Below are 14,055 nucleotides of genomic sequence, written 5' to 3'. Positions count from 1 at the left end.
GGCCAATCTGGCTTGGCGCAGGGAGAAAATAGGCATGTAGACGTGTCTGGGGCTGGAGCTTGGGCTCTGGGGTGTCTGACGTGGGGTCCCTCGATCTCTGCTGCTGCAGACGCCCCTCGGTGTCTAAATACTGACACGGGCCCTGGGCCAGAGCGTGCAAGTGAGAATGACTCTGCAGCCCAGTGGGTTGGGCCCCACCTGGGAGCCCCATAGCCCAGCCCCCCTGCTCCAGTGACCCTGTAATTATTGATCTGTAACCACAGTGATGGGAGGGGTGACGGCCCCGGCACAGCCGTGTCTCAGCTGTGTCGTTGCCCAGTGCAAACACCCAGTGTAGACGCGTGGGTGTGGGCTGGGATTGGCACCCGGTGCAGCTTCTCCCAAATGGAGGGAGCAGTAAGTGGGAAAATGCCCCCTCCCCTCCCCACTGCCCCAGCCTCATCAGCAACAGCCCCTGGTCCCCACAGCACCAGTTACACTCCCCACTGTCCAGCCCCCCACTGCCCTACCCTGGGGGAGGGGCTGGGCCGGGCGAAGGGAGGGGCTGGCTGTGGGGTTTGCCTGACTGGAAGGTGGGGCCCATGGGGCCGGCCGTCATGAAGAGTCCCAGCTGCGCCCCCTGGGGCACGGCTGCCCGGCCAGTGTGTGTGGGGACGGCACCGAACTGCTCTTGGCAACAAACCAGCCACACACGGCCACAAAGCAACAGAGATTCCCTGGGCCCTGCCCCTCCCTCACTCCTCTCTGCCCCCCTGGTGCCCGTCCATCTCCTGCTCCCCCTCTGCCCTCTGGCTCCTGCCCCTCCCTTACCCATCCTGACCCCTGGGCCCTCCTGTCCTCTCCCTTTATCGTCCCCCTTGCCCCACACCCCCCAACCCCTTTCTGCTACCCTGGGCCCCTGTCCCTCATCCCCCTATGCCACCCTGGCATGTGCCCTTCCCCTCCACCCACCTCTCTCCCTGGAACCCACCCTCCCTTCGCCCCCTGCCCTCCTGGCACCTGCCCCTCATCCCCAACCACCCTCTGCTGCCATGTCTCCCACCCGTCCCCTTTGCCCCATCTGCCCACCTGGTACCTGCCACTGCCCACCCCACCCCTCACCCTCCTCTGCTGTCCTCCTCACCCCCCGCTGCCCATCTGCTACGTCTGCCCCCCGCCACTCTCCTCACCCCTCTCTGCCCCCTGGTGCCCACAACTTCCCTCACCTTCCTCTGTTCCCCCCCACCAGTGCCAGCCCCTCCCCCCTCTGCCCTCCTTGTGTCTGACCCTCCTTTCACCCTTGCTCTGCCCAGAGCACCCGCTCCTCCCCTCCCCCTTCCATCCTCTTACCTGCCCCTTCCTTTCACTCCTTCTGCACCACAACAGATGCCCCCCCCCCCCGGTACCAACCCCTTCTCTTGCTCCCTTCTGCACCCTGATGACAGTCCCTCCCCTTGCTCCCTTGTTGGCCCTGGTGCTGGCCCTTCCACCTGCCCCCGTGCTGCCTGCCCATCTGCTCCCCCCCTCTGCCCCATGGTTGCAGGCCCCTTTCTTTGCCCCCCTCTGCCTCCGGCTGTCACCCCTTCTACTCCCCTGGCACCCACCTTATCCTTCCACACCCTGATGACCCCCCTTGATCACCCAATGGCACAAGCCCCTCCCCTCACCCCCTGGTGCCTGCCCCCTCCCTCACACACCTCCCCCCTGCCATCTTCCCCATCCCCCACCAGCCCCTGCCCCTCCACTGCCCACCCCCCATCCCCTGGTGCCAGCCCCTCCCTTCACTCCTCTGACCCCCAAAGCCTCTCTCTACCCCCACCCTCTCTGCCCCCTGGTGCCCGCTCCTTCTCTTGCCCCACATTGAGCCCCTGCTGTCTGTGCCTCCCCTCGCCCCCTTTACCTTCTTGGTCCCACCTCTCCCCTCATCCACCCTCGTCCCCCCCCAGTGCCCACCCCTCCTTCGTTACCCTCTGCCCCCATAAGGCTGCCCTTTGCCACACCCCTCTCTGCCCCCTTGTGCTCACCTGCCCATCGCCCCCCCATTCAACCCCCAGTACCCTCCCCCCTCTGCCCTCCTTGCAGCCACCCCAACATTCACCCACCTCAGCCCTCCTGGTGCCAGCCCCTCCACTGCCCGCCCCCCGTACCCCTGGCACCCACCCCTGCTATCCTCACCTTCTCCCCATTAACGACTGCCCCTTTCCTTTCTCCCCTGGCTCCCTCTGGGGTCTGCCTTTCCCTCTCTCCCTGCTGCCCCCCCCCCCCCAGTGCCTGCCCTCCCCTCACCCCCTCATCACCTTGTCACCTGTGCATTCCCACACGCCCCCCTTTGCCCACCTGGTGTGCGCTGCCCCTTCCCTCACCCCCTCTAGTGTCCTGGAGTCAGCCCCACCTTTCACTGCCCCTCTGCCCACGGAGCCCACCCCTCTCCTCCTTCCCCATGCACCTTGGAGCCCCCTATTCCCTCAAAACTCTCTGCCCCTTGTGCCTAACACCCTCCCCATCTGCCTCTTGATGTCTGCCCCTTCTCTTGCTCCCCTGTTGTCCCTGGGTCTGCCCATTCCCTCCCCCATCTCCCTGTTAGTGCCCACCACACCCCTCACCCCCCAGTCCTCGCTCTGCCCTCCGGTGATCACCCCTGACCTAGACAGTCCCGCTGCCCCCGGCTTGTGCCTCACAGCCCCTCCTCTCCTCATTCCCCTGCAACTTGGAGCCCCCCATTGCCTCACCCCCCACTGCCCTTGTCCCTGCCCCTCCCCTCAGGCCCTCCTCTGCCTCTCCCAGCATCAGCCTGTCCCTTCCTCTGCCCTGCCCCCGCTGACACCTTCCCACCCCACTCCCGCTCCTGCTCTCCTTCCCCTCAAGTTCGCTCCCATGGGCAGATGGGCCCTGACTCCCCTTAACAGGCAACCCCCACCCCCAGCAATTAACGGGGATGCAGATTAATTTCACTTTGATCCCCGTGACCAGCCCCTGCCCCGGCCCTGACTCTGTGACTCTCTCCCCAGTGGACGTGACTCTGGATCCAGACACGGCAAATCCCTGGCTCGTCCTGTCTGAGGATTGGAAACGTGTGAGAGGTGGAGACACATGCCAGGATCTGCCCGACAATCCTGAGAGATTTAATTATTGTCTCTGTTTGCTGGGCACTGAGGGGTTCCCGGGCGGGAGGCGTTACTGGGAGGTGGAGGTGGGAGACAAGACTAGCTGGACTCTGGGGGTTTGTAGGGAATCTGTGAGCAGGAAGGGGAAGGTCACACTCTCACCTGAGGATGGATACTGGGTCGTGTGGCTGAGGGATGGGGAATACAAGGCCCGCACCTCCCCCTCAACCCCCCTCCCCGTGAGCGTCAGGCCCAGCCGGGTGGGGATTTTCCTGGACTATGAGGCAGGCGAGGTCTCATTTTACAATGTCACTGACAGGTCCCAGCTCTGTACTTTCACCGACACCTTCTCCGGGACGCTTCACCCTTATTTCTATCCTGGTATCAGTGCTGGGGGTAAAAATGCGGCTCCCCTGATCATCTGCCCGGTCCCAGCCCAGGCCGGAGGGAATCTCTGTCCCTGACAGCGACACCCGCGCAGAGACTATCCTCTCCCAGCGCTGAGCAGCCCCCAGGCCTGTGCCCAGGGGAGGGGCTAAAGGGCATCACCCGCCCCCCCGCCACCCGCCCCTCAGTTCTCAGCACCAGGCCTCTCAGATGAGGGAGGGGAGAGGGATGCAGAAGGGGGTTAGGAGGAGCCAGCTGCTGGGTTATGGGGTCAGGGCAGGGGGTGTGGGTTGGGTGGGGGAAATGTCAAACATGGAGGCTGAAGGTGGGGACGGGGAGGGCGCTGTAGCATCAGGAAGGGAAGAGCCCAGCTGACATGAGGAGATGTAATGAGGGGGGAGGGGAGAGAGGCCCATGGAGGAAGAGCCTGAGTCTCTGCCCATGGTGGGGAGTGAAACAGCCCCAGGGGGCAGCACGGGGGCAGGGGTCGGGGCACTAGGGCCCTGCTGTACGGGCCACTTTGCACTGCAGCCTCAGCCCGGGGGGGGGGGAACTGGTCCTAGCACGATGGGAGAGTGGGGAGAGCTGGGGGAGGGGATTCGGTAGCTGGGCCAGGGGAAGGGGGGAGAGTGAATGAGGGGCCAGGCTGGGGGAGGGGGGACCTACTCTCAGGAAGGAGCCCAGGCAGCTTTTCCTCCCTCCCAATGTGTTTGCCCCACCCCGGTGCAGTACGACAAACGGCTCCCAGCACAGGGTGATAGTGGTAGGAAATATGGACAGACAGCTACTGTCTTTTTCCCCTTCACAGTTTGTTGCCTCTCACCTTCCCCACCCCCTGGCCCAGGGGTAGCAGATGGTGATGGACGGGGCTTAGTCACTGCTGTCAGAATATACTACCCCTGTGAAATCTCAGTGTAAAATTTGGAGAGGAAAAAGAGAGATTGTTCTAATTTAGAAAATGTTATTACTGTAACAATGTGTCAATATGTTAATTTACATTGCAACAACATGCCTCTAAGCAGATTTTTGGAAATGGAATTAAAATTTATTTTTTGTCTTCACTCACATGTACATTGAAATGTAACTTCTCTAAACAGCGTCACTGGTATTTCAAGGGTATCATTTCAAGAAATGCAAAATATTTATCCTAACAAAATAATCATAGAACTGTCAGAGCGGGTTGTTCAGTTCCACATGTATCATAATGACCATGTGTTATAAACATCCCGGATGGACGTGTTGTGCAGCTGCTCTCTCTCGCTCTACTTATTGTCTTCACTGGTTCTTCACGACGTGTTGCTCATGTCCATTCCACTATAGGTGTGTGCACGCCTCCGTGCACGGTTATCCAGAACCTTTTTCCCCTTAGCAGATCGCATAGGGCTGGCTCTGGCGCCCCCTGGAGCCCTGAGCACATGCCGCGGTATATGAGGTGCTGCTGCCCCTACACCCCTTCTTTCCGCCCATGACGGTTGCTGGAACTAGCCTTGCTCACAGCAAGTACTATTCCCCTTGTTTGGACTTGTTCCTTCTCTGAGTTTCGTTTTAGTTAGTTCAGTGGTGTTAAGTGTAGTTAGAGATAAGGCAGTCCCTGCTGGGACTTCGCAGGGTCGGGTCATGAGAAATCCAGTTGAAAGCCGTGCTGATGGAGGCGTCGAGGGGGCAGTCCCTGGCACGGAAGGGTGCCCGTGACCGGGGACATACACAGTACCCCAGGTCCAGGGCCTCTGTCTCCGATGATGCCTCAGGGTCTCCCAGGGCAGAGGCTCATCGGGCGAGTCGATGCCCCCATAAAGTGCCAGAGTCCATGGCACAGTTAGCCCCACGCTGGCCCCAGGGAAAATGGCTGTAACAATGGCCTTATTGGGCCCCATGGAGTCTCCAGGTGAGACCTGGTCTGCAATCCATTAAATCTTCGGGGGTGCAGTCCGTGCCTCTGGTACCGGGAAAGTCCCATCCGTGTCTCCCCTGCCAGGTAAGTATGAGTCACTGAGTCCCTGCCGCTACCTCTCAGCACATGGTGGGGCGCGCCTCGGCCCCCCGCAATCCCCGACCGCCATCCCTGGCTGCCGACACCATGGTCCCGGCTGGCTCCCTTCTCACCACCAAGCCTGTGGGAGGGTGCCAAATGGGCCTGGATAGACCGCCTGCTCCTGCTCCCACAATGCTCCGCTTGCACCTAGATCTGCACATGCGCCTGCACACCTGGCTCCTCTGGCTGGACCCCCTTCCGGAGCAGAAAGTGGGCAGAGAAACTCTGGAAAGTCGCTTGATGGCGTTATTTGAAGCAGTCAAACAAAATCTATCCGAAATGTCGCTGCACCAAATTTCCTCCGCTTCTGCATGAGACTCATTCTGGGGAAGCGGGGACAGGGAGCGAATCCATTACAGGGAGGGGCGGGGAATAGAGAAAGGCGGGAAGTTAAGAGCAGGGGGAAGAAAGAAAGGGAAAGGCAATGAATAGACAAAAGAAGCGGAGGAAGAGAGCAAATGGCTGGGCAATCGGGTGCCGTGGCAGCGGCGACCCTGCAAAGCCGCGGGCCGTTCCCTGCACCCCAGCCCTCCTGTTATCCTGCCTGGAAGCTGCTCAGGTTCAGAATATATTGGTTTGTGCCTTTGGCTGGTACTGGCATTGATGACTCAGTGTGTGTGTCGGGTAACACGGATAAAGTGGTCTCAGTGTTTGTGAGCTGGTGAGCGGGGCTCGACTAAATGGCAATTAGAGATTAATCACATGTGGATGGCAAGGGGTAAAATAGCTCCCAGCTTTCCACTCGCTATAAGCTGCAGCCAGGACGACTGAGACTGCTGAGTGCAGGACCGGGAGCTGGCCGAACCCTTCATGAAACACTGGGTAAGGCCGAGGTGCCTGGGGACCCCACTGGGCACAGGGCTGGGAGCCAGGACTCCTGGGTTCTATCTGGCTCTGGGATGGAAGGGTGGGAGGAACACCTCTGCCCTGAGCCTGGCCAAAGTCTGCTGTCAGTCAGTCACCCCAGGTAAAGCCCCAGATTCGGCCATTCCTAATCAAGGATCCCCGCAGGACGGGATCAGGCCCACGGCTTGGGGCGGGGGCAGCCCCTACTCCCAGGCGCCCAGCGCGGGATCTATGTGTGAAGGGCCCATTCCCCTGTACAGCGCCCGCCCTGTGCCCAGGTGTAACAGATATCGCACCCGGGCCACATCTGTGAGGCCCAGTGTGTTAACGGGAGGGGGGGACTGTGTGTGAGTGTGTTTTGCTCTTGGGGGGGTCACCAGTGCTCCCCTGGGAACTAACAACATTGGGGGTCCAGCCAAGCCACTGAAACAGTGACAGTTTTATTGGTAAATGCCAATAAAGGCTGATGCCCCCCCTGCCCAGAGAGACACACCCACTGTCCAGTGTTAAAATATTCCCCTGGCTACAGTCAGACCCTCACACCAGCCAGGGCAGAGGCTTGTGCTGGAATTATTAGCAAGCCCCATTAAGCCCGGCCCGGCCCAGCAAGGAGCTCGCTTAGCAGATGCTGAAACATGCACCGGCCTGGGGAGCTGTGCTGCCCGCAAGTGGCTCCGCATCCTGTCCGGGGGTTGGGCTTCCTAGGTCAGAGCCTGCCGCATCCACAGCCCGGCTTGCCTGCTGCTCTGTGTCTGCATCCCCAGCCAGGCAGAGCGGGACACCCCCTCCCCGCAGTTAGCTGCTGTGGGGCTGGAACCGGCCCCCGCCCCCAGGCTAGTGCCGGGCTCTGCCAACAGGAGCTGCTGAGCCAGGGGCTGTAGGTGATGGAGAGGCCTGGGGACCAGCCTGACCAAACGGGCTGCATGCCCCAATACCGGAGCCCCTGGAAATTGGTGTCAGCCCGGGTAATGGAGCCGCTGCCCTCGCCCTGCTGGGATTGGCCTCAGGGACAAAGCTGGGGGAGCACAGGAGTGAACGTTGCAGGGGACAAGGCAGAGGGTAGAGGGGGAATCAAAGGTCTCTCCTTGATCTCTCTGGGGGTGGGGTGGACAGGAAGGGAAAGGGTGAACAATGGAGCATGGCTAGGGGGACCCTTCGAAAGGTGGAGATAGATCGACCCCTCTATGGGCATCTGTCCCCCAGTTCTGAGACCTCCGTGGTGGGAGCAGGCCCCAGTACGGTCCCAGGAGGGAAGGGGAGGGCGTAGACAAGTATTTTCTCTGTTTTTCACCAGATTGTTCTCCCCAAGGGAAGATGCACCATTCCCGAAAGTACTGCAGTACCAGGCTGATGCGTGGAGTGGATGGAGCAAGCCCCTATTCCATCTCCATTTTAAAAATCCATTTAATATAGAGATCTCAAATCGAGAACATATCAGATATTAAACTGATAAGAACAGAGAAAGGCTTTTGATTCCCATCTCGTCGCCGATTCACGATGGCGCTCCAGCCCGTTTGTCTTTATACTGCCGGTGTCCAGTGATGTGCTCCATGTAAATGTCCCTGGAGCATCTGATGGTGTCCAACTCCATGAGGCGCCGCATGAGCCAGGCGTAGCACCAACCGATTCCGCAGGCTCGCAGCACACGCTCGTTGCAGGGGTCCCAAGCGCCCAGCGCGCCGATGATCAGAGCCTCTGTCACCACCTCGTAGCCCTTCGCTCTCAGGGTGTCGGCCAGGGGGCGTATTTCACCTCCTTATTGTTAGAAATAATCAAACAGGTTGTCCCGGGGGTGGATTGGGGAGATGGAACCTTTACTGCCTGCTCGTTCCACCTCCACGCCGGGAGTGAGCAACGAAAGGTTATTTTACAATCCTTTTATCCATGACAGTCTGTAAATGTATACATTGCCAGCCACTCCCCATAGACCCTTATTTGGTTACATTAATGCCTACAAAACGAATATTAATTCCTACATAATGATTACAATTATACCCGCCCGTTTGTTGTTTACAGGGTTATTGCACAGAGCGCAGGCACCTTACCTTGAAATGTACTAATATGCTTTAAAATATGCTGTATGCAAGAGAGGGAAAAAGATAATGCTGTATTCCCAGCAAAAACCTTGGCAGGAGGGAGAATAGTGATTTGTTACTTTCACTCCTTACGGGAAATCACTTGAAAGGGAGGGAAAGAAGAGAGAGAACAGACTCTAGCTAAACATTCCAACAAATAAGAAAAATAAGGTTCACCTGTGCCATAAATCCATTCCCTGTAGCTTAGGCCCAATTACTTGTCCAGCTTTTAACTCTTCACTCTCCTACACTTATGAACTCGGGCTTCGTGGAAGGCCGGGGTCCTGTTTTCGAAGGGGATCGTGACGTCTACCATGACGATCTTTTTCTGCTCCTCGTTGGTGATGACGATGTCTGGCTGCAGCCGGCTGTCGCTTCCGGGGACGGCGGAATTCACTGCGACCTTCCCCAGGTGCGGCGGGATGGCTTTCCCCAGGCGGTTCTGGATGGCGTTGTGGCACAGCTGCCAGGCTCTGGAGAGGAGCTTGCAGCGGCAGAGGACGGGGAGCAGGGTCTCGTTGCTGTAGCTTCACTTCCTGCAACGCTTGTTCCGGTTCCCGTGGTGGATGGCTCTGTTCAGCGGGATGCAGTTGAGCCAGGTTCGGTGGATGAACCTCCGTCGGCGAATTGGGTGAAGCTGCCCCCAGGGAGGAAGTGATTGCAGGCGTCCCACTTGCTGGTCAACTTAAAGGTCTTGCCTTGGTCTGGCTTTTGCTTTAGGTTTTCCACATATAGCGTGTGGATGGTGGCCTTCAGAGTCCTCTCCAGCATGCCCCTGGCTACTGAGGTGATGGAGGTGTCAGCGGTCCTGATCTGTGGCACTAGGACTCCCAGCTCCTGATACTATTCACACCACTTCCAGCAGCAGCCGATGCGCTTCCCCTGGCGTCGTGCGGCATTGCAAGCGCGGGTCCAGAGCAAAATGATGTCGCCCTTGTCCCGTCCAAATTGGCCAGCCAGCGAGTCGCGTAGGTACATGGCCATGTCTTGGCGATGTCTTGCCAATTTGCTTCTTTATGTCATGCACGGCTTTCGTTGCGCTGTTCCTTACTGTGATGTCAGGGCATGTCAGCAGGCGGATGGCGTGGGTGATTACCGCAATGTCGCAGAGGTCACCCGTGCGGGGAACGTTGGCGCCACCCTGCCTCTAAGGGATGTAGATCAGCTCCTTGCTGGCTCTCTGGGGGAGGAACAGCCATTTCTTTACCAGCTGCCTGATGTTGTTGTCTGCCCTGTTGAGGGGCACCTTCGCCACGGCGGATCCCTTCAGAACAAACGCCCCCCACCATTAGCACCACCCTCAGAAATCTGCCCTCTCTGTGACTCCCCTACACAGCGCACCTCTCCCTTCTGGCTTCAAACTCTAGGAGTCTGACTCAAAGGGCCACAGCCTCGCTCTTCTTCTGCTCCTACAAACTCTGCCTAGTCTGGGCAACACATTTGCAGAGACTGTTCCCTAAATTAAGCCAAGATGCAGGGAAAGGCAGGGAACCGCAGCTCTCTCCTGTTGAGAAACCAGAGACTAAAGCCCCACAGAATCCACTACTTACTAAACTACAAAAAACAAGAAAGAAGAGTTCAACTAACACTTGAATACAACATCAAAAGATCACAAGCACATTTGCACCACAAATATTTCCCTTGCTTTTCACCAGATTGTTCTCCCCACAGCAAGGTGCACCATGTCTGGAAATACTGCAGTACCAGGTTGATGCATAGAGTGGATGAAGCAAGCCACTATTCCATCTCCCTTTCTAAAAACCCATTTTATGTAGAGTTCTCAGATACAGAACATGGCAGATTTTGAACTGATCAGAACAGATTCAAAAGTTTTTATTAAATGTAAACTTAAAAAAAAATTAAATATAGAGTTTAAGCAAAGAAGTTCCTAGATATCTGGGTACAGAGTTTAGTTAGAGAGCATAATCAATTGAAAAACTATCTTCATGACCATAGTGTCTGCCCTATCAATTAAGTATGAATTGCTAGGCCCCCCACTGCCATTGGCCCTCGCTTGCCCCACACAGTGGAGCCAACCTTGGCCCTCCCACAATCCTCGCCCACTGGCCCTGACCGCTGAGAGCTGCCCCATTATGGGCCTCAGCTGCACCCTTCTCACCGCTGAGCCCCACATGGCCAGTTGGGCCCCACTTGGCAGCCCACTCCTGCTCCCACAATCCTCCACTCGCACCCAGATCTGCATACACACCTGCACACTCCCCTCCTTTGGCTGGGCCCGCCCCTCTCCAGCCCCACTTCTTCTTCCCAACTCCTCCTAGCACTGGGGTTCCCAAACTTTTTGTCATCATGACCCCATTTTAATGAAGTATTTCCTGCTGGGAGCCCAGATAGCATGGAGGATGTCAATACCAGGGATTGCTGAGAACCCATCTGCTGATGGTGTAACCCCATTTGGGGTCACGACCCACACTTTGGGAACTGAAATCGGCAGAGAAACCCTGAACAGTCGCTTCGCTCGATGGCGCTGTTTTAAGCATTCAATCAAAATCCATCAGAAATGTCACTACACCAGATTTCCTTGGTTTCTGTGTGAGCTTCCTTCCAAGGGAAGTCAGGGAAAGGGAGCGAGCCCTTTACAGAAAGGAACGGGGGAATACAAAAAGGAGGAAAGTTAAGACTCGGGAGAAGAAAAAAACCCACAAAAGATAATAAACAGACAAAAGAATGAAAGGAACAGAGCAAAAGGCTGGGCAATTTGGTGCCGTGGCCCGCATGCGATTCCCTGCCTGGTTCTCCAGCCCTTGTTCATCGTGCCTGAAATCCTCTCGTGTTCAGAAAACCTTGGTTTGCACTGTTAGTTGGTACCGGAGTTAATTACTTGGTGTGTTAGCGTGGGATCATAGGGCTAAAGTTGGCTCAGTGTTTCTTGTGTGCGTGAGCTGCTGAGCTGTGCTCTAAGAAACAGCAATTAAAGATTAATTCTCCTGTGAATTGCAATGTGTGAAGTAGTTGCCACCTCTCCAAGCGCTATAATCTGCAGCCAGGATGACTCCTACGACTGCCGGCTGCAGCACCGGGGGCTGGTCGAGCCCTTCATGAAGCCCAGGGTAAGAGCAGGGTGCTAGGGGACCCCCCCCCGGGCACATGGCTGGGAGCTAGGATGCCTGGGTTCTATCCTAGTGCTGGGAGGGAAGGGTGCAATCAGCCCTGACCTTACTTCATGCCTTGTCCCTGTCTCCCTGTGGCCAGGTGCCTTCACAGAGCCCCTGGCGTGCGCCGTGGGCCTGCCAATGTTTAGCTCCCGACTGTCTGTTTTTCTGAGATCTGCTCTAGGGCTAATCGTGGGGCAGGGCACTGCCCTGTGCTGCACAGCGGGTCAAACTAGACAGTCCCGATGGTCCCTGCTGGCCTTAGAATCTAGGAGTTCGAAAGGGGGGTGCAGACCCTCCTGTGTCTAGGGCAGGAGCCGGCCATTCACTGACAGGGTGAGCAAAACTTCATTCCTGTTACTGTCCCCTGCGTGGGGGCTCTTGCACCAGCTAGTGAAACCACCTCTGCCCAGGGGTCTGTGCCCCTCGCCTGGAAGGTGGCTCTCGAGGGGCTGAGTGGAGCAGGCACAGACAGCACCAAAAGGGTTAAATTAATCTAACCCCCCACCCCTTCCAGGCGTCTCTCCCTGCTGCCCTTCACATCCTGGCCTGTCTGCACCTGACCCTGTGCCAGCTGCTGCTGCGGGGACTCTGCGTCCCCTCCCCTCCCCCCGACACTCTGGGAAGTGGGCAGCTGAGCCTGGCTCTGCCTGGTGACTGATGCTGCTGTCAGCCCTGATGCTGCCCGGCCCCTTGGCTGGGGGCGCCCAATCCCTGGGGCAATGCTCAGAGCTGGGCAGAGACCTTCTCCGTCTGGGCGAGTCTCCTGTTCCCCCTTTGGAGCAGCCCTGGGATCTGGCTGGGTCCCTGGGGCTCTGCTAGTGACACTGGCAGTGCTGAGAATCCACCTGGCTCATTGCCAGAGCCCCCAGCTGTGCAAAGCGCCGCTGAGCAGAGACCTCAGTTCTGGGAATCTCCTTCCAAGGAGGGTGTGAAAATTGGAGCTGGAATCTGTTTTCTGAGTCCCTCTCCTCTCACCCCTTTCCCAGCTCTCTCTCTCCCTCCCCGCCCCCCGCAGCCCAGTTCAGACCATGGTGAAAGTTTCCCCCATGAAATCAGGGTCCTGGCCCCACCCCCACCCGCTGGTTTGATCCAGGACGGGGTTTTACCCCTCAGGGTTCGAGATCAAGTGACTCAAGAACAGTCAGGAGCACCCGGCCGGGCTGGTGCCCACAGAGCTGCTCCAGAACACGGACTGGACCTTCCAGATCCTGGGGATGCGGGAGATGACCCCTGGCCCCGGGGATGTCTACGCCTGCCAGGTGGAGCACATCAACCTGCGGGGCCCCCTCTTACTGGGGTAAGAGGCTCTGAATCTGGGACAATCTCTGAGCCCGCAGGGGCACCCCTAGCTCTATGAATCCCTTCAGGGACCCATCTCAAAGCCCCATCCCCACCCTTCAGGGCAGAGAGCCGGGACGTTACAAAGGGATGCAGAGGCTGGGCTGAGCCAGAACTACCTGTGCTCTTGTTTTCACAGTGGCGCAGGCTGACTCTGCCAGGGGCAAGATGCTGGCTGGGATCAAGGGCTACGTGCTGGGGTTGGTCTTCATGGTCCCGGAATTGCTCATCTACCTGAACATTAAGAAAGGTGAAAGGCTCAGGGATGCGGTGGCACCGGGAAATGGGCCCTCAGTGGGGCCATGATGACACGCCACTGGAGGATTTCACTGGGATTTTGATTCCCCACAATTTACTTCCACTTCAGCCACGAATCAAGTTTTCCAGTGACTGAGGAGCTTCCTGGCCATGTCCAGGAAGTGCCGGGCTAATCCCAGCCTCTGGCTTCTATTAAATCTGAGCCAGACCTTTCCAGTTCTAACAAGCTACAGTTGTGGCCCTCACAGCCTCCCCTCCAATTCTCCTGCAACATCAGGTTGTTGCAGACACAGCTGGAAGTGTCTGTAAACCAGCTGGTTCCTCTCTAGTTATGAAACAAACACACTTCCCCTTTGAAAAATCTGGAGACCAAACTCACTTGAGAAACACACCAGAAATCAAGGAACTCCTGACCCTGAACTTTGAGACTCACTTATTCTACTTGCTTAACTGTTTCTCCTTTTGAATAAACTTGTGGAAAAAACATGTAATAACTTGCAGGTCAAAACGCTGAGTGCATGGTGTTTCTGTTCCTCTTACACATATTCACACACAGGCACACGCATGCTCTGATTATTTTCCCATAAGCAGTAACATCTCAGTCACCCACTGACCACCCTTACAACAATATTTCTCAAACCTCAGGGTATCCCCCTACATCAAATTAAGAGAACCTGCAGGGTCTGGAGCTGCATTTTGACTCCACGTGGTTCCCTGCTAACCTCACTGCCAGGTGAGTCTCCTCTCCCCCTGCAGAGCTCCTGAATTAGATCCATCCTGCAGAATGCAGATCCTGGGAGACTGAAAGCCAAGGCATGGCCCTGCTGGTTGGTTCTTGCCTTCCTAACTCAGTATTGCCAACTTGAAGAGATCAAAAACCATGAGATTAGCTCCAAAATCATGAGGTTTATTTTAAAAAGATG

The 14,055-nt window shown here is 57.1% G+C and overlaps 1 protein-coding gene and 2 non-coding genes across 3 annotated transcripts; 1 reads left to right on the top strand and 2 right to left on the bottom strand.

The window, feature by feature from the left end:
• Nucleotides 1–7,657: 7,657 nt before the first annotated feature.
• Nucleotides 7,658–7,847, bottom strand: LOC137150000 (U2 spliceosomal RNA). The gene has a single exon (XR_010918863.1). It is a non-coding gene; the product is annotated as a U2 spliceosomal RNA (small nuclear RNA).
• Nucleotides 7,848–10,093: 2,246 nt separating this feature from the next.
• Nucleotides 10,094–10,283, bottom strand: LOC137150001 (U2 spliceosomal RNA). Its single transcript, XR_010918864.1, has one exon. It is a non-coding gene; the product is annotated as a U2 spliceosomal RNA (small nuclear RNA).
• Nucleotides 10,284–11,380: 1,097 nt separating this feature from the next.
• Nucleotides 11,381–13,207, top strand: LOC137149999 (HLA class II histocompatibility antigen, DQ beta 2 chain-like). Its single transcript, XM_067543645.1, has 3 exons — nucleotides 11,381–11,491; nucleotides 12,673–12,833; nucleotides 12,988–13,207. Exons 1-3 carry the CDS (start codon nucleotides 11,381–11,383, stop codon nucleotides 13,178–13,180), a joined length of 465 nt encoding a protein of 154 aa, XP_067399746.1. The 3' UTR covers nucleotides 13,181–13,207.
• The last annotated feature ends 848 nt before the right edge of the window (nucleotides 13,208–14,055 follow it).

The sequence above is a fragment of the Emydura macquarii genome, unplaced genomic scaffold (genome assembly GCF_026122565.2).
Source record: "Emydura macquarii macquarii isolate MOO-44397 ecotype Brisbane River unplaced genomic scaffold, CSIRO-AGI_Emac_v2 contig_940, whole genome shotgun sequence".
In the NCBI taxonomy this organism is placed as follows: Eukaryota; Metazoa; Chordata; order Testudines; family Chelidae; genus Emydura; species Emydura macquarii.
The sequence above is the reverse complement of the archived record's forward strand: the minus strand, read 5'-3'. Positions and strand labels throughout refer to the sequence as shown.